This window comes from Grampus griseus (genome assembly GCF_964374135.1).
Source record: "Grampus griseus genome assembly, chromosome: 2".
NCBI lineage: Eukaryota > Metazoa > Chordata > Mammalia > Artiodactyla > Delphinidae > Grampus > Grampus griseus.
In genome coordinates, this window is record NC_139018.1 from 84414237 (window position 1) to 84434456 (window position 20220).

General features: G+C 49.1%; 1 protein-coding gene across 1 annotated transcript; it reads right to left on the reverse strand.

Annotated features, from left to right (window-relative positions):
* Nucleotides 1-12036: 12036 nt before the first annotated feature.
* RHOV (ras homolog family member V) lies at nt 12037-13992 on the reverse strand (the record flags this gene model as incomplete). The annotated part of the gene is made up of 3 exons (XM_082649085.1): nt 12037-13333; nt 13532-13590; nt 13785-13992. The coding sequence occupies 3 exons, from the start codon at nt 13990-13992 to the stop codon at nt 12890-12892; spliced, it is 711 nt and encodes a 236-aa protein (XP_082505211.1). The 3' UTR covers nt 12037-12889.
* Nucleotides 13993-20220: the final 6228 nt, after the last annotated feature.

Sequence of the window (20220 nt, forward strand, 5' to 3'; positions counted from 1 at the left end):
GGACTGCCCCGTCTTACCGGTTCAGGCTTTGGTCACCCTGTTTAGCAGGTTTTCCCGCCCTTCCCGAAACTGTCCTAGCCCCAGCCCCTGAGGGTGAGGAGATGTGCCAAGTCTGACCGCCAGGGGGTGGGGAGGGGAGAAAGGGCCGTGGGAATAGGGGGCCTAGGGAGGCCACAGAGCACCATTTCTTCCGGGTTTGAGCCTGCAGTGTGTAGTTGAGGACGGGGGAGGGGGGTGGGGGGGTGCATAGGCTTGAACCCTGGTTCTTTTTTTTCTGCGGCATTTGGGAATCTTAGTTCCCTGACCAGGTATGGAACCCAGGCCCCCTGCAGTGGAAGCACAGAGCCCTAAACACTGGACCGCCAGGGAAGTCCCCTGAACCCTGGTTCTTATCTCTGCTCCCTTTGGTGTGGGTGCAGGGGTCCCATGTGGCCACCCACAGAAGCCTCTGCTTCTTTACCGGAGTATAGTTGCTCCCCAGTCTCTGAGGAGCAGAGGAGGAAGGAGCCTTTAGCTGAGGTGCTTCTCTCCAACACACACGCCTGCATTTGTTTGAGCTACCTGCCTCTTGGTGCCCCCCCCCCCAAAAAAATCATCTCTTTAATGCATTTCTTCATTTTCTTTTTAAAAAAAATTTTTTTTTTTTTTTTTGGCCGCGTCACAGGACATGTGGGAATCTTAGTTCCCCGACCGGGGATCTAACCTGCACCCTCTACAGTCAAGGCACAGAGTCTTAACTGCTGGACCGGCCGGGAAGCCCCCATTTCTTCAACAAATTATTGAGCTCCTATGTACCAGGCACCGCCAGTCATTAGAAATTTGGTTTTGTAAGTTAAGCACATAGGAAGTACTATGTAAGTGCTTTACATATCTCAAGTGATTGCCTCAGCACAAAACCCTGGGATGAAGGTACTATTATCCTCATTTTACAGGTGAGGAAACTGACTCAGCAAAGTTCAGTTCCTAAGGTCCTAGAGCTGGTGCCGGAGGACTGATTTAAACCCTTACATTATGGCTCCAGAGTCTAGCCTTACAAAAGAGACACTTTTAAATTGTGATAAATGCTATACAGAAAAATCAAACGGCAGTGTGAGAGGTTGGGAGCTACTTTTAAAGGATTGAAGGGCAACCTAGGTGAATGTCCATATTTGAGTCCTAAGTGCACGCCTCAATGAATTTCTGTAACTGAACACACCCAGGAGCCAAGCACTCAGATCAAGAAGCAGAACCTTATTAGCAGCCACGATGGTCCTCCTTTGGATGGGTAACTTTCTCACACCTTTGTGTTCTAGTACCTGTTGTACTCAGCCTGGACCACCTCCCCCTTTCTCATCTTTCAACCTAAACTCGAGTTCTCATTCCTGAAATCCTCCTGCATACACACGGCTGGGGGGCACTCCCTACTCTACATCCCTGTGTCTGCTAACAGGACCTTCAGCACAGAGCACCCCAGCACAGAGCACCCCCTTTTCCTTTCCATTTACTTATCTGTCTTCCCACTGAGTTGTGGGCTCCTGGAGACACAGATGGTATCTTAAGTCACCTCTGGGTCTCCAGCACCCCACACCCCCTCTACGACGTTAGTAAATGGTAGTAGGTCAATAAACTGAGTAGATGGCAGGGGGTGGGTCCTGTTACGGTGCTGTGGCTATTCCTATTTCATCAGGCACTGTATTTTTTTTTTGGCCGAGACACGCAGCTTGTGGGATTTTAGTTCCCCAGCTAGGGATTGGACTTAGGCCCTTGGCACTGAGAGCACAGAGTCCTAACCACTGGACTTCTGGGGAATTCCCAGACACAGTATTTTTGCTTCCTACCTTGCCAGCCACTCATCCATCCTTCAAAGCTCGAAATGGGCTCTATTCCTCTTCTGGTCTCCCCAGCACTGGGAACAACCTTCGTTATCCCTTGGTTCTCTATGAGCACTTCCGGGCTGAGGTCAATTCTGTATCCCAATGCCTAGAAGAGTAATCAACACATAATAAAAGCTTAATAAGTGTTTGTTGGACCAAAGGGAGCATCCTCCTCTTAGGGAGAGGTGGAGATGTAGTGAGATGATGGCAGACAAAGCGCCTTCCCTAGAAAGAGCTGCTGGGAGGGAGGAGGGCAGGGCTGAGTCAGCTGGGTGACAGGAGGTGGGAGCGCGGAGGAGCCGCTAGGAGGCGCGCTCACCACTGCTGGGCGCTGTCTTTGCTGCAAGGGTTGGGTCCAGAGTACACAGTCCCAGGCAGGTGTCAGGTGTGGAGCAATAAAAGCTGAGACGCAGTGCCTGTTCTTCTGCAGCTTACACTCTGGAGTGCAGGCGGAAGGAATGCAAATACTGTAACAAAACAATATGGTCCCCAAACTACTGAGATGTCCCCAGCTGTTCTCTGCTCCATCCCCAGCCAAATGACTCCCTTTCTCAGAACTTTGATGCCTCCCAGGACTTCCCTGGTGGTCCAGTGGGTGAGACTCCGCGCTGCCAATGCAGGGGGCCCGGGTTCGATCCCTGGTCGGGGAAATAAGATCCCACATGCGTGGGGCAACTAAGCCTGCATGCTCTAGAGCCCGCATGCCACACCTAGAGAGCCCGCCTGCCACACTACTGAGCCTGCGTGCTCTGGAGCCTCCATGTCACAACTAGAGAGCCCCGCACGCCACAACTCCAGAGCCCACGTGCTGCAACTACTGAGCCCGAGTGCTCTAGAGCCTGCGCACCACAACTAGAAAGAAGCCCATGCGCGGCAACGAAGACCCAGCGTGCTGCAACTAAGACCCGATGCAGCCAAATAAATAAATATTAAAAAAAAAAAAAGACCCGGCACAACCTAAATAAATAGAACTGTCATGCCTCCTTTCTTTGCACAGGCAGTTGCCTCCACCTCAAATGCCTCTGTACCCCCTGGAAGGCTCCTACTTACCTCATGACCTTCGCTGTTTCACAGCTGCCCTCTCCATTCTCTCACAGCTCTGCTGCATACATATGGCCCATGTTAGCATAAGTCTACCCTCATAGGGACAAGGCTCCTCGGGGGCAGGAATGGGGACTGGGTCTTATTTATCTCCGTATCAACCGTGCTAGGATCTGCTTGTGCATACAAGGTATCCCACAAATGGCTGTTGAATAAAACAGAGGCTGATCAAGCCGTGGAGATTAAGAAAGAGCTTCATGAAGGAGGTATAAAATGAGATGAGCAGGTGGGTGTGGGTGTTCCAGGCATAGCAAAATCATAGTGAGCAAAAGCTGGGCAGGGGAGATCATGGGTCTTGTTGTGACTGGGGTCCAGCAAGCTGCTCAGTTTGTCTCAGGCCTTGAGAGGAAAAGCTGGGAGGCTGGTGGGTAGAGGTCACATTGGTGGGCACTTGGGGATTTGAACAGAGGGACAGGGGAAGGGGTAATCCAAACTCGGCTTTAAGGAGTATAGAGGTCACAACACAGGGAGAGGGGAAGGAAGAGGATTCCATACCAAGTAAATCAGGGAGAGTAACCTGTGTGAAGTACACAGTAGATGTGCAGTAAAGGCTAGTTGGCAAGGCTTGCATGCTGGCAGCCAGTTGGGCTGTGACCCAAACAGTAGTTTAATTTCTTTAATTAGTTACTAACAGTTAAAGAGTCAGGAAAGTTTATTTTTTTTAAATCCCGTATCTCTAGCTTCTTGTGAAAATTTGGGAGACTGGCAATGGGGGCCCACATTCCTGCAGCAATTTAGGTCTTAGGTCCTCTTGAGCGCCTCAGGCTCTAACTCTCCCCATCCACCCTGCCACTCCCAAGGTTAGGTGCTTGCCTGGGCCCTCCAGGCAGTTTTATTCAAAACCTATTGGTCCCAACAGTTCAAACAAACACGGACAAAAACTGGGTTGTTTCTCCCAAACCCACCCCTGCCCACTTAAACAAAAAGCCCTGAATGAGGAGTGGTTTGCCCTATAGCACAAGACCGCTTCCTTCCCCGCCAGCCACCGCAGCTAGACTGAAGCCTGGGAAGGCACTGCTCAGCTCCCCCCACACCCCACTCCAAGGGTTGTGGTCAATGGCACCACCTAGAAACCCCAAACCCGGAAGCCTGCTTCAGCCCTGGGAGTGGCCCAGATTCCCCCGCAGGCTCTCCTTCCCCACCTGCAGTAGCTCCTGGGGTTCCATCAGCTGAGCCCAGAACAAAGAAGAACAAGAAAATAGACTTGGAAGGAAACTGAGAAGCCCCCTGTCACAAAGCTAAAAAACAACCACTTTTTTTACACAAAACTGGAGAAAGATATTTACCCAAATGTCCACAGTGTTCTCTTGTCGTTGATAAAATTACAGGTGGTTGGGCTTCTCTGGTGGCGCAAGTGGCTGAGAGTCCGCCTGCCCATGCAGGGGATATGGGTTCGTGCCCCGGTCCGGGAGGATCCCACATGCCACGGAGCGGCTGGGCCCGTGAGCCATGGCCGCTGAGCCTGCCCGTCTGGAGCCTGTGCTCTGTAATGGGAGAGGGCACAACAGTGAGAGGCCCGCATACCGCAACAAAAATAAAAAATTACAGGTGGTTTTTACTGTCTTCTTTTTGTTGATCTGCATTTTAAAAATTTTCTACAATAAATATTTATTGCTTTTGTAATATGAAAAAGGTGTTTTTTGAAGAGGTATTGAGATCTATTTCAGAAAGAAACAGATCATCGGATGAGGAGGCTCCCAGGTGGGATAGAGACCATGGAGCTGGAAAAGGAGAGATAGCATCCTAAGCTCAGGGGAAGGGAGAAGCTCTGAGACCTGGTGACTGACTGACTCATGCAGAGGGAGAAGCTGAGTCAGAGGGGCCTTCAGGTTTTCTGTCCTGGGAGCCTGGCAGTGCCACCAATAGAAACAGGGCTGACGGGAGGGGGGTGGCTTCAGGAGAACCAGGCAGAAGGTGAGGGATCATCAGGTACCAGATGGAGGCTAGTTTTATTGATTTTATTGCAGGTTACTTAGTTTTTGTTTGCTTTTGCCTAGCCTTACTGGGGAGGGATTTAAAGGCAGTTTAAAAGCATCTATAAACTATGAGATAACCTGAGTATAAAGTAGGACAAAGATTTAAAAAAAAAAGAAGGAACATAAAATAGGGCTAGGAACAGGGCAAAAACACACGTGTCTTGTAGTCTTTGGGCCACACACTTAGCTCTGTGTCCCAGCTGTGGGTGCATCCTGGTGAGGCCCCCGACACTCTGGAGGTGAGCATGTGGGCCTGGTGAAGGGAACGAGCCATGTGAGGGTGAAACGGAGGAGTGGGGAGATTACTGGAAGAGGGAGAGAGCGGACCCAGAGAGGAGAGCAGAAAGTGAGGACAGAGGCTCTTCTTGGAGGAAGAGGAAGCAGAAGAGGATTAGTCGGAGGGGCGGTGGGAGACCCAGGAAGAGAGAGGCTCAAAGGCGAGGGGTTTCAAAGCCTGCCAGGGTCAGGAAAGGAGGATGCTGGGAATGAGGAGCCAGCTGACCATCATGAACGGTTGAGGAGCCAGGTAGGAACCTAGCGGGGCAGGGGGCAGAGTCGGGTTGGAGACTGTTGCAGAAGTGGGGAAGGGAAGGAGAGCTGTGGGTAAGGAGAGGCCCGTGCTGCATTTCAGGCCTGGAGGGAGAGGCTGAAGGTACAGTGACAATGGAACACTGATGGAGTACAAAGGAGTACATTGCTGCCCCACCAGCTCACTTGGGGTTGCCTTCCCAGTGGATTTTCTCTGACCCACGTACCCTCTCTTGCTTGATCCTCTTTGCAACCACTTTATGACCTCAGGTTAACCAGGCCTCCAGAAACCCCATAGTGGTCTATGAAAAGCAAAGGACTTGGACTAGAAGGCGAGATCCTTTCTATCCCAAAACTATGGTTACAGGTTACAGGCTCTAGGATCCCCTGAATGCACAGCTCGGGGAGGCTGTCAGAGCCAAGCTGTTGAGGCCCAGAGAGGGGCAATGACTTGCCCACAGTCACACAGCCAGCGGTTGGGGACAGAGTGGATTGGGAGGCCTGAGCCCCAAACTTTTTGCTCTGACGTCTCATCTTCTCCAAACAACCAGACTCTTGGGTTCAGTTTCTGCCCTTTGTCTGGAAGTGGGACAAAGGAGCCAGGAGCCAGGCCAAGAAGCTGTCAGGGCTGTTCCCAAACCTCAGGAGGCTGGGATCCCGAGGTCCACACCCAGGTAAACACAGGTCAGCGCTGATACCTCTCACTTGGCTCTTGATAGTTTCCTCCAAATCAGTTCCCCACTATTATCTTGCTTATCCCTGCTGGCCCCCTGGGAGCCAGGGAGGGGCAGAGAGTACTAGCCCTACTTCAGAACCGGGAGAAACTCAGACAAGGAAGAAGGCAGTAATTTGCCCAAAGTCGCCCTGCGAGTCAGGGATAGGACTGGAATAGGAGAACATGTGGGAGGGATGGTCCAGTGGTTAAAACTCCGTGCTCCCAATGCAGGGGGCCTGGGTCCCATCCCTGGTCAGAGGACTAGATCCCGCATGCCAAGACTAAGACCCTGCGTGCCGCAGCTAAAAGATCCTGCATCTGGCAACAAAGATCCCATGTGCTGCAACTAAGACCCGGGGCAGCCCAATAAATAAATAAATATTTTTTTAAAAAAGGAGAACCCATGGGAGGTGGGGTGGTCAGCAGAGCACACGGCCTGTTGGGCAGGGGTGGAATGGTGCCGTAGGGAGAAAAATGCACACAGCCTCAGGAATCGAGGGTCCCCTGTCTCACCAGGACAGTGATCTCGCCATCCCAGGAGGGAGACCTCTGAGGACAGGCTCTGCTCGCTCCCCGATTGGTGCGGGGTCCTGGGGGTGGGGAATGGAAGATGGGCAGAGGCAGCGGAACATGGTCACAGAGAATACAGATCTGAGGGGGAAACTAATCTTGGGTCAGGCTACTTGCTTTTCTGCCAGATTCAAGGGGCCTCAGGGAATCCCTATGCAGCACAGCGCCCAAGGCTCCCCTGCTGCCCCTCACTGCCAAGGGGCCAGGGAGTCATCTGGACACCTGGGGACAGCAGCAGATTGGTGCAGGCAGGGGTCAAGGAAGCCACAGAGCTGGCCAGTCAAGGAGGCCAGTGACTGGCTCTGCCTTCCAGAGGGGTTATGTGTGGGGTGACCATAAACCCAGGTTATTAATAGAGTTCGCATACAATCTTAAAACCATCCTGAGTCTGACAATGAATTCCATTGTCATCCCAATTAGGGAACAAATCTGTTCAGTGGAGGAAGCCTTGAGAACATTCCACTAGGAGGGCAGGCCTGGTTCAATGCTAACATCTCTCCTCACTTCCAGCCCTGTCTCCCTCTGCCCTGCTCCCAAGCCTAGGAAAACCTAATCTGTCCCGTAAACTATGCCTCCCAGCCCTGCCCTCTGAGAGATCCATTTCTAGGGGGCAGAACCCCCCAGGTGACACAGCAGAAAGAAGCCTGGACCCAGGGTCAGGACCCAGGTGCAAGCCCCGTCTGCTTCACCTTGGTCGTGTGGCTCTGTGCTTCAGTCTCCTCATCTGAAACTTGGAGCTAATAAGAGCTGTCTGGCCCATCTTGAAGTTCCGTTGTAAGAATGGAAGGCGATAATGGAGGAGACCAGGCTGCCTAAGCATTGCCACGTACAGGGACAGAAAGCGGTGGTTTCCTGGGACAGCCAGCACTGCCCAGGCCTGGGAAGTCACTCCCTACTGTTGCCATAGCGTGACTAATGTGGCTCCTCGGCCGGCTGAGTTCCGCTCCCCGGAGGATTTGGCCCAGGCCCAAGGAGGGCGCTGACAGTGCAGCCCTGCTGGGAGCTGGGTTTCCCGGCAGTCAGGCACAGTGGGCAGGTCTGACCTGTGAGAGCCTGGTTCCCGCCTGGGGCCTGGGCTGGTTACAAAAGGGGCCGGTGCTCCTGACGCAGATTACTCTCGGTCTCACTCACTCTCCCAGGCTGGTTCCCAGGAAAATGAAGAGCTCAGAGGGTGTGTCACCTCTGCCCTGGGCACCACTCTGCTCCCAGGGGGAAAGCAAGCCAGGCCCAGCTCCCTCAGGTGTGCACACACTTACACACCGGCCTAGCACGCATGCCCAGAACAAAGATGCACGTGGAGAGAGACCCCTCACACAGACCCACACAGAACTGAATCTGGGCACACACAGACACATAGACATACAGCCCCCAAGAAACGAGGTCCAACCCAGATGTGCACCCACAGGCACAGAGATCAACTCACACACCCGGACACACACATAGTGTTGTGTATAATACACACTCCTAAGGGCAGACATTGTGTGGCTACACAGACATACACGTTCAGAGCTATACACATCTCACCTAGACACCCACATTTACAGACATGGATACACAGACTTGCACATATATGGAATGATCCAGAGGTTTGCACAAAGGTAAAACCCACTTGAAATACACAAGAGCAAAAACAGGGACACAGAGGAATGTACATGAAAACCAATATGTCATATATACACACCTTGTCATCAGTTAGTATTTATTGAACACCCACAATCTGCTAGTCATGCACCAACAGAAAGAGCCCCCCACGAGTCACACAGACACAGAAACTCAAGTTCCCTCATAAGTGCCACTTGGGATTATATGGGGGCCCTGTCTCCAGGCCAAAGATGAAGGACATTTTTTTCTGTAGATGGTCACCAACTCATGGTGGAAAAAATAATCAACTGTGGATATAGTCTCATTTATAAAAGAAAAAAACTATTTAAAGGAAAACAACCTAAATGCCCCCAATTGGGGATCTAATTGAAGAAATTATGGTCAGGGTGAAATAGGAAACAAACATACATATATGGTTATAGATTCTGGTCAGAGTTAATAATGACATGAAAAAACGGTTAAAGTTTAAAAAAAAAAACCCAAATACAGAATTGTATATACAGCATAATCACAAGAAATATTTCAAAAATATGCATAGAAGAGAAGACTGAAAGGAAGTACATCAAAATATTATTACTGGGCTTCCCTGGTGGCGCAGTGGTTAATAATCCACCTGCTAATGCAGGGGACACAGGTTCAAGCCCTGGTCCAGGAAGATCCCACATGCTGCGGAGCAACTAAGCCCGTGCACCACAACTACCGAGACTGCGTTCTAGAGCCCGTGCTCCGCAACAAAAGAAGCCACCACAATGAGAAGCCCGCGCACTGCAACGAAGAGTAGCTTGCGCCCGCGTGCAGCAACGAAGACCCAATGCAGCCAAAAATAAGTAAATAAAATTTAAAAAAAGACTATTAGTACATTTTCAATCTTCTAGTTCTTCAGATTTTCCAATTTTTCTATAAGCATTTATTATGGAAAAAGAAAACAGACATTTTAAAAAATCAGCTAAGAGTTGGTTACAGAGATATTAAAAATAATTTACATTAATAAGCACTAATGTAAGAAACATACACTTATCCATTTACTATAATCAATGTTCCTTTAAATTTAGATTCAAGAGCAGAGAAAGCAGGGCAAAAGAGGCAAATGAAAGAGAGATAAAGAGGTAAAAACAGTCCCAGAAAAGTAGAGAGAGGACACATTATAGAGAGAAACAGAAGCAGAATGAGACAATGGTTTTGGAACCAGAGGTAAATCCCTTTTGCTCTGCACGGGCTTGGGCCCCCGTGCCTCAGAGGGCCTTTCCAGCAAGCCATTGCTCTTTAGGGCTGTCTTCAGGCCTCAGTGACACAAACCTGGAGATGGACTTTATCCTCAGGATCCCCTACAGGGCACACTGCTTGGCTTTTTTTTTTTTTTTTTTTTTTGCGGTATGCAGGCCTCTCACTGTTTTGGCCTCTCCCGTTGAGGAGCACAGGCTCTGGACGCGCAGGCTCAGCGGCCATGGCTCACGGGGCCCAGCTGCTCCGCGGCATGTGGGATCTTCCCGGACCGGGGCACGAACCCGTGTCCCCTGCATCGGCAGGCGGACTCTCAACCACTGCGCCACCAGGGAAGCCCTGCTTGGCTTTTTTATCTTAGGCACTTAATGGCCAGCAGCAAACATTGCCTGAGCTCAAGACCCTATGGGAGCACATGGGCATGAGTAGGACTTTTTCTCTGTCTGTTTAGCTGGAGAGATGTAGCCTGAGCAAGTGACCAAATTCGGTGTCCCTTCAATGTGCCAAGAGAGCAGTGCGGACAGTAATACAGGTCCTGGAGAAGGGGAGTATTGATTGGAAGATGGTTAAAGGAGAAACAGCGCATCTGGGGGATTGCGGGGGTGGGGGGAGGTGGGGGCACTTTCTAGAGGATTTGGCAAAAGCAAAGACTTGGAGTCAGAAGTAAAAAATTATTGGGGATCAGGGAGTGGGGATCACTGGGACAAGCTGGCCTTGTCCGGGTTGGTGTCAGATTTGAGGTCCTGAGTGCTTAAATGAGAAGCTGGGAGTTCACTGCAGGCAATGAGAGGTACTAACAGTCTTGAGTCAGGCAGGTGCCAGAGGATAAGGAAGCAGCACTAGGGGGACTGGAGTGGGAAATGGCAGTGGCAGAGATGTAGGAGCGAGGCTAATAAGGCTCAGTGACCCAGCAGGAGAGGAGACATAATAACATGGATGTGCTGGTACCATTAGAGAATTAGGGAAGTAGTTGGAGGTGGGGCGGCCCAAAGATCACCTAATGAGGCTTCCTCCCCTGACCCATGGCACCTCTAAGTCCCCTTGGAGCAGTTTGAAAACCTCTAATCCAGAGCCTTGAGTGTTTCATTTTGCAAATGAGGAAACTGAGGCACAGAGAAGGAAAAAAAAATGCCTAAGGTCATGGTTGATGCTAGAGCCTGAACTTGAACCAGGAAGGGAGTGTGTCAGGCTGGGTTGAGGTAACGGCAGGCCACGGAGAAGGGGTGTGAGACCCCCATCAAGACCTGTCTGCAATGGTGCAGCTCAGCACCTCCACCTGAGGGGGCAAGGGGACAAAAGGAGACAGGTGGCTGGAGTTCTGGGGGGTGGGCCCAGGTGGGACAGAAGTTGGACAGTCTTGGGTAAAACTAAACTTGGGGATTATTTGAGGTTTCACTTGGCTAGGGTTTCTGTCCCTCAACCATATGCTGTTTCTCACATACATAACTTCCTGCAGAGGGAGCTGCGCAGGGACAGAGTGCTCACCTGGCCCATTAGTTGCCTAGCAGGTGTTCCAGGTGTCCCAGGAAATACCTCTCCACACGAATAACACTTACCCATGTACCTACTCTGGAGTTTGCAAAGTGCTCTTGTAGCCACTTAGTAACAATATCTCACTTGCGATATTACCGTTTTTCTCTTAGCCTCTTTCCTGATGGGTAAAATAAAGTGGTGCCCCGCCCCCCACAAATGTGCCCATTAAAGTTCCTTCCAGCTCCAGTTCCAGGGAATGTTCTCTGGATCCCTGCTCCTCTCCAAGTCCTCAACCAATGAATGCTCACTCTCAAAGGATTTCTGGGACCAATCTTCTATTTAAGTTGTTGACAACTGGCATCCTGACCTTCACTGGGTCCTTATGTGGACTTTGAGTGCTAAGGCTGAAGACTGGGTCCAACCAACTCAAGTCCAAGAAGTTTGGCCAGTGGTTGAGGTTTAAGCTGTATATGGGGGTCCTTTCATGCTCAGGGTCTGAACCAGAGGGCCACTCCAACCTGAGACCCTGGGCCCTGTGGACTGTTGGAAGGATCAGAGCAGGAAGGTTAGAAGGCTCAGGATTGCCCCAGAGCCCAGCGCTGAACACTGTGCTCTAGAAGGAAGGAGGAGAGGGGAGGGGCACCACCCGCCTGGTGAGGTCATGGGAAAGCAGCTCTGGCGCTGACACCTGGGGAAACCCGTTTCCAGGCTGCTTCCCACGCTAGCTTTCCTGGGAACCAGCTAAGCCCCAAGCGGGGAGCCCCCAACCCACCCCCCCAGTCCAGTTCCCATCACACTGTCCCATCTAGTCCAGCCCGCACCTTTCGATCTAGCCTCATTCCTTTGGTACTCAACCTGCCTCCATCCAAACTGTTGGGCCTTGAGGGACCAGTGTGCTGACTCCTGCAGGAAATGACACAGACAGCAGCTTCAGAAACTTAAGGCTTTATTTGCAGACTCTGCACTGCCTTATCTTCTAGGTTGTGACCTTGGAGAAAGCCCCTTCTTTCTTCAGGCTCCAATTTGCAGCTCTTCCCCCTCCTCTTGCTGGGCCTTGTCTCTCACTTCCTGCCCCACTCCTGGCCTAGCCAGTTTGGGCAGTGCCTAGGGAGCACTGAGACCCAGCTCTTCCCAGGGACCAGCCCTACCCTCCCTGGCCTTGGGGGTTGAGGACAGCCCAGGTGGCAGCCTTGCTCCTCAGCTGCCCCACTTCTCTGCTCTCCTTCTTTCTCTTCTTCCTTCCAAGCCTAGCCCTCTCGTCTGCCTCCTCCTCCCCAGCCTGCCTCCAGTCCCAAGGCTCCAAGCCTTTACTTTCGGACCCCTCTCAATCTCTCACTGACCTCCGTCTTACCCAATCCATCCTAAACTTCTCTCCAGTTCAGGGCCGGATGCCTTCCAGCCCTCCTAGATGCCCAGCTGTTCCCCAGGCTCTTCCTCATCCCTGTGCCAAGGAGCAGGTGGGGACCACCAGGAGTGGTCCTAATTCAGCCAGATTGACCTGAGGGCCCATGAGAAGAGACTGGGTATTGGATCCCAAACTGCTTGGAGGGAGCTGACACTGTTAGGATCATCCCATGAAAATCAAAGTACTGGGATTTCTCTGTACTTGAGAAATCCAAGTCAGAGAAATCCACAGAAATCCAAGTCAGAGCCTTCCCTCCTCCAGGCCCTAGGCTCACCCTGGCACATAAGAGTGGGCAGTTGGAGGCTGTGTTGCCACAGTGTTCAGATGGGAACTGAGTCCCACGGGGGTGACGTGGCCCTGCCAGCAGGTCCCTCAAAGGCTCCGTGCTCCAGGTTCTAGAAGTCTGTGGCCATTGGCCTACTGATCATTTTGCTGCCACAGCTCTTCAAACAAAGCAGAAGAACTTCTTCCAGCGGCAGCGGGAGAGGGTGCGCACACCTTTGGCGTTCAGTTTCTTCTCCAGCCGGGCTTTGTGCTCAATGGCACTGAGAATGGCCAAGTCAAACACCTCCTTCAAGTTCTTCTGCGTCAAGGCAGAGCATTCCAGGTAGCAGCAGGCCCGGATCTTCTCGGCCAGACCCTGAGCCTGGGGTTGAGGCACGGGGCCTTTCCGGCCTCCCTGGTCCAGCTGAATCAGTACATTGACATCGTCCCTCAGGTCGGCCTGCGTGCCCACCAGCAGCACGGGCGCCTGGGGGTTGTGAGTGCGGATCTCTGGCAGCCATTTCTCTGTGATGTTTTGGAAGGAGCTGGGCTGCACCACGCTGAAGCAGACCAGGAAGACATCCGTATCCGGGTAGCAGAGGGAGCGAAGGCGATCAAAGTCTTCCTGGGATGGAAAGGCCAGGCCATTAGTAGGCTTATTCCCTGCCCCTGGACGCGGGAATCCGCTTGTCACCTGAGGTTGGAGACTGAGCCTCGTAACTAAGGGCCCAAGGCCTTCTCCATTCCTGATGGATCTGGGGTCCTCCCAGCCTCCAGCCCCCCTCACCCCAGACCAGCAGAGGCCGCTCCCGACTCCTCTCACCTGTCCCGCTGTGTCCCAGAGCTCAATGCGCACCGGGGCTCCGTCAACCAGGACTTGCACTGCAGAGGAGGAGCAGGGGAAAGTCTGAGTTACAGCGTCCAGGATCCCACCAGGCCTCACCAGCGCCACCTCGGGGCCTGCTCCCGTCAGCCTCCCCGGCGGTTTCAGTGCAGTCGGCGCCTCAGCGCCAGCCCCAGCCCCGGGTGCACAACCCCACCCCCGGCCACGCGGCCGCCGGGGCCGTTGAAATTACCGGAGAAGGTGTCCAGCGCTGTGGGCCGGTAGCGCGCGGGGTACCCATTGCAGGTATAGCTGACGATGAGGCTGCTCTTGCCCACGGCGCCGTCGCCCACAAGCACGCACTTGATGCCCAGCTCTGGGGACGCGCTGCCCCGCCGCGACGGAGGGGTCGGGGCCCGGAGCGGGGACGACTCGGCCTCGCTTAGCTCCCGCGGGGGCATGGCCCGCTCCCGGGACAGCCGGGTACCAGGCTCCGCTGTGCTCGGTGAAGCACGGTCCGTAGGTTGCCTCTGACTGAATCTGCCGAGACCCGGCTCACACGCCAGCAGCTAACCGTGGGTATATGTGGGGGCCCCGCCTACCTCATCTGCATATCCCATGCGTGCCTCGGGCCCCGCCCACCCCCCAGGCCTCCTCTAGGACCTCCCACTGCAGCGTACCGCAAGAGGTCAGGCAATCTCACACCCCGAGAAAGAGAGGCAGGCCAAAAAATGACGCTCGGAGAATCACACAGGTACGAGGACAAAGACTCGCCCAAATGAGGCAGATCTAGGTATCTTGGCAGAGAAAGATATCCAGGATTTATTGTTAGGAGGAAGAAGCAAATTGCAGAACACATAATGCAGCATGTTCAAATTAAACCTTTGTTCAAATTAAAACAAGAAACTAGACATGTTTGTACGAGTATAAAAAAGTCTGGGTAATAAGTTTATTAATTAATGAATTATTTTTTAAAAATATAGAGATCATGAAGAGGCCGAAGATAAACTCAGGCGTGAACTCAGCAGGCAGGAATGTAACGACCCCCTTCCACCGAAGAGCATCCTCTAGACTCAGCCTGAAGGCAGGCTTTAAACACCTTCACTCTGCTCCTCTAAAGGAACTCAGGGTGCTGGAGAAGCTAGCTGGGGAGGATCTTCAAGGACAGTCCTCCAACTGAATATTTTCTAAATCCCCAAAGTTCCTAATATTATCTTCATCATCATCATCATCAAAAGCACATAGTAATTAACTATTTGCTGACGCTGTTCTGGGCCGCCCACTGTCCTTGCCTTAGGAGTTTACAGACAGAGACAAGATATCCCAGGTAGCCCTAAGAAGGTCACCAAGAGAGCAAGTGAAAAATAGCCTGATGCTAATTTCATCTCTTTATTGCAGCCACACCAAGTGACACCAGGCCCAGAATCCTTTCTCTGAATTCCAAGCCTGTACAAAGATCTCAGCCTACACAAAGATCATTGAAAACACCTCATTCATGAGTTGTTGAAGGGAAAGTGTTGGAGGCAGATAGGGCAGTGAATATTAAAGAAAAGAGATAATCCAATTTCTTAAACAGTTGGTAGTATAAAAATCCCTAAGTCAAAATCTCTAAATCTCTTGAAAAAAGTCTCAGGACCCCTGGTTTTTATTTATTTTTCTTTTTTTCCCCCCACTGTTGGTCAAAAGTTGAGGACAACTAGAACATTGCTGATTTAACCATTTAAAGCTTGACTGTGGGGAAATGGTAGGATCCCCAGTATCCACTTCTGCATCCCAATGTCTACATCCTGCATTCCCTATGTCCGAGTGTCTGGGGATGCTAATAACCCTTAACTATAGCCCCCAGTGACTTCTCAGACACATCCACCTAAGTTTATTCATCTGGCAAGTGAAAGAAGCCTCAAAGTGTTGTCTTGCCATTGTATAACCCAGGAGGTCTAAAAGCTATTCTTTTTGCTCTCCTGGAAAGGGAGGCAAGAATGGGGATTTGAAAAGACCTAGACATCAAGAGACGTGCCCCAGTATTCCTACTTCTTCAGCTCATTAGCTGTGTGATTCCTGAGAAATCACTTGCTCCATCTCAGCTATAAAATGCCAGGTGAAGCATATTTATTTCTTAAAGTCCTTCTGGTGCTAGCAATCTGTTATTCAGGGAACCTGGGGAAGTTGCCTCAGCCCAGGTGTCTGGGACAAAATTAACACACACACACACACCCAACACACACCCAACACACACACACACACACACACACACACACCCAACACACACACACACACCCAACACACACACACACACACACACACACACACACACTCTCTCTTTTTCTCTCTCTCTCTCTCTCTCTCTCTCTCTTCTTCACAGCACTCTTGTCCTTTTACTCAAGCTTTAATAGTTTTATTGTAGCTGAATTTGAGGGTAATCCTGTTTAATTCTTTCTGCAGGTAGAAGGGGTATAAATAATACACAAATACACAAATGGGGGGAGGTATCAGCTGGCTATGGTTAAAGCCCTAACTTGGCCTGCAACAGGCCATTCTTCACTGGCCCCTTGGGTGGGGACACTTTCGAACCTAGGTCGTTCTGTCAGAGCTAGTTTAGGGACAGTCTTGTCAGCAAGAGGGGGAGGGAGGAGACAACCTGGGGAGCTGGTGAGTCATCTATTTCTCAGCTAAGGGCTTGTAATTCTGGCTGTTGCTGCTGGGAGAGTCCCCTCCCGAGAGTGGCTTGAGTCTTATTCCTGCCCACCTGACGGATTGTCTGTCCCAACTTCCAGTCAGATACACATTTGCTAAGACTAAAACGACGCCTTGACTTTCTCCTTGGAGAAATGATTGATTTTAGGATTGGAGTAGGAAATATACAAGAGGAGCCTGGGAACATTTTGTAGCACAGAAAGTAAGGAAGTGCTAAACAAACAAACAAAACAACAGGAAGGTGGAGATAAATTAGAGGACACAGGGGCCAACTGAAAGAGCTTCCAAAGGCCAAATCTGGGACAATTGGAGCAACAAAATAAACCAGTATTGGATTATAACCCAAAGTATAAAATAAATAGCTGCTAGTCTATTCTGATATAAATGATTGAATACATAAATAAATGGAGGATAATAGCCAAATCTCCTGTGAAGAATTCCAAATAATGTATGTAGATATTCCACCCTCAAGGAGGAGTGTAAACCAGCAATCTTGTGGGCTGTGTATAGTGACTTCCTTGCAAAGAGGACAGTCTGAAAAGGGTGGGGAAATAAATAACTTTACAGTGGAGAATCCTGACAAACGCTCCCTCAAGCAGGTGATCAAGATTAAGATCAACATTGATAAGTCAAGTTGATAGTATGTACCCTTGATGTGATGTGATGAGAATGACATTTTACCTCTGAAGAACTCCAGCCTAATCATGAGAAAAACATCGGAAAAGTTCCAACTGAGAGACATTCTACAAAATGCTGGCCCAGTACTCCTGAAAACTTTCAAGATCATCAAAGACAAGGAAAGTCTGAAAAACTGCCACAGCCAAGAGGAGCCTAAGGAGACATGACAATTAAATGTAATGTGGGATCCTGGGTGGGATCCTGGGAGAAAAAGAGGACATTAGGTAAAAACCAAGGAATTCTGAATAAAATATGAACTTTAGTTAATAATAATATACCAATGCTGGTTCATTAATTGTGACAAATGTATACCATACAATGTAAGATATTTATAATGGGGGAAACTGGGTGTGAGATACAGGGAAACCCTGTGCTATCTTCTCAATTTTTCTTTAAATCTAAACTGTTCCAAAATAAAGTGTATTAAAAAACAAAAAAACTGAGCTTCCCTGGTGGTGCAGTGGTTAAGAATCCACCTGCCAATGCAGGAGACACGGGTTGGAGCCCTGGTCCAGGAAGATCCCACATGCTGTAGAGCAACTAAGCCTGTGCACCGCAACTACTAAGCCTGCGCTCTGGAGCCTGTGAGCCACAACTACTGAGACCCTGTGCCACAACTACTGAGGCCCACGTGCCTGGAGCCTGTGGTCCGCAACAAGAGAAGCCACTGCAATGAGAAGCACGCGCACCACAACAAAGAGTAGCCCCACTCGCCGCAACTAGAGAAAGCCCACACGCAGCAACAAAGACCCAACACAGCCAAAAATAAATGATAAATAAATTTTAAAAATTAAAAAAAAAACTAATAAAGAAAAGTATGGTACTGGAACAAAAACAGACACATAGATCAATGGAAGAGTATATAGAGCCCAGAAATAAACCCTTGCTTATACAATCAATCTACAACAAAGGAGGCAAGAATATACAATGGGGAAAAGACAAGCTTTTCAAAAATGCTGCTGGGAACACTGGACAGCTACATGCAAAAGAATCAAACTGGACTACTTTCTCACACCATATACAAAATAAACTCACAATGGATTAAGACTTAAATATAAGACCTAAAACCATAAAACTCCTAGAAGAAAACATGGGCAGTATGCTCCTTGACATAGGTCTTAGTAATATTTTTTTGGATCTGTCTCCTGGAAAGGGAAACAAAAGTAAAAATAAACAAATGGGACTACATCGAACTAAAAAGCTTTTGCACATGGCAAGAAACTATCAACAAAACAAAGACTGCCTATTGAATGGGAGAAGATATTTGCAAACAATATATTCGATAAGGGGTTAATATCCAAAATATACAAAGAACTCATACAATTCAACGAAGAAAAAAACCAAAACAAAACAACCCGACTAAAAAATGGGCAGAGGACCTGAATAGACATTTTTCTGAAGAAGACACATGGATGGCCAACAGGCACAAGAAAAGATGCTCAACATCACTCATCATAAGGGAGATACAAATTAAAAGCACAGTTGTCAGAATGGCTATCATCAAAAGACAACAAATAACAAATGTTGGTGAGAATGTGGAGAAAAGGGAACACTTGTGAATTATCAATTGGATTGTAAATTGATGCAGCCGCTATGGAAAACAGTATGGAGGTTCCCCCCAAAATTAAAAATAGAACTACCATATCCAGGAATTTCACTTCTGGGTATTTACCTGAAGAAAACAAAAACAATAACTCGAAAAGATACATGCACTCCAATGTTCATTGCAGCATTATTTACAGTAGCCAAGATATGGAAACCACCTAAGTGTCCATGATAGATGAATGGATAAAGATATGGTATATATGTACAAAGGAATATTACTCAGCCATAAAAAAATGAAACCTTGCCATTTGTCACAACATGGATGGATCTACAGGGTATTATGCTAAGTGAAATAAGTCAGAGAAAGACAAATGCCGTATGACCTCACTTATATGTAGAATCTAAAAAACAAAACAAAACGAAATAGGGACTTCCCTGGTGGTCCAGTGGCTAAGACTCCACACTCCCAATGCAGGGGGCCGGGGTTCGATCCCTGGTCAGGGAACTAGATCCCACATGCCGCAGCTAAGACCCAGTGCAGCAAATAAATAAATACATAAATAAATATTTAAAAAAATAACAACAATAAAATAAAAAGAGAGTCGTAATTACAGAGAACAAACAGGTAGATGCCAGAAGGGAGGAGGGTGGCAGGGAGTGAAATACTGAGGGGATTAAGAGGTACGAACCTCCAGTTATAAAATAAATAAGCCATGAGGATGTAAAAGGAATATGGTCAATAATATTGGAATAACTGTGTGGCAACAGATGGTTACTAGACTTATGGTGATCATTTCATAACATATGCAAATGTCAAATCACTATGTAGTACATCTGAAACTGATGTAATATTGTATGTCAACTGCATCAAAAAACCCCCAAAAACCTAAGCCCTAAGTTAAAAAGAATTAGCTAGCTTAGGGAGAGTGTAAGATTAATAAAATAGTTTTAATTAGCAGAAAAACAAAACTAAACTAAAACATGGCCCTGACATTGAATCACGGCAGTCATAACATTTTGTTTCCAAAGTGTCCAACACAAGGTGTAAGGAGCTTTAGACTTGTAAAAGTGCTTTAGTTTGCCCTATCTCACATGGTACCCAAGTGCAATTGCTGGGGTCTGTGAGGGGTGTTGGGGGAGTACACAGGGGCCCAGAGAAGTTAGGGGACTAGCCTCAAGATCAAAGAAGCTAGTAAGCGGCAGACAGTCCCAGAACCAGCAATCCACAGGTTCACACTCAGGTATGGTCAAATTCTTAGGCATTTCTGTTAAGCCCATATCTTATTTAAAATTACTGCATACATTGGAATACCTACAGCAAAACCTCAACTCAGTAAGAATAAACTAAAAGAAATCTACCCGTACCCCACCACCGTGATTTTCCTATTGCTGAAAAAGGGATTAACAAAAAAGAAAGAGTTTACTCAAAAAGTTCAGTGCACAGGCTCTTTGTGAGTGAAATGCACCTCATGTAGTCTTTTTCTATTTCTTCTGCATACTCCACTCCAAAGCCTCCGAATCAGGCTTGCGACTCAGAAGGAGCCCAGAGACTCAATGGGCAGGTCAGAAAGCTTTGAAATAAAAAGAGGATGCAAGAAAAAGAATTTTATATCTAACACTTAATTTCTTTGTCCATCATACTTCAATAAACCTGGGAAGAACACTACTTATTTACCAACATACTGATGATAATACAATAATTAGGCTGCACACTCACCAGGCTTTCCAGTTAATTAATTGGGTTTTTCTCTACTCGGTGTACTTGTGTCCTG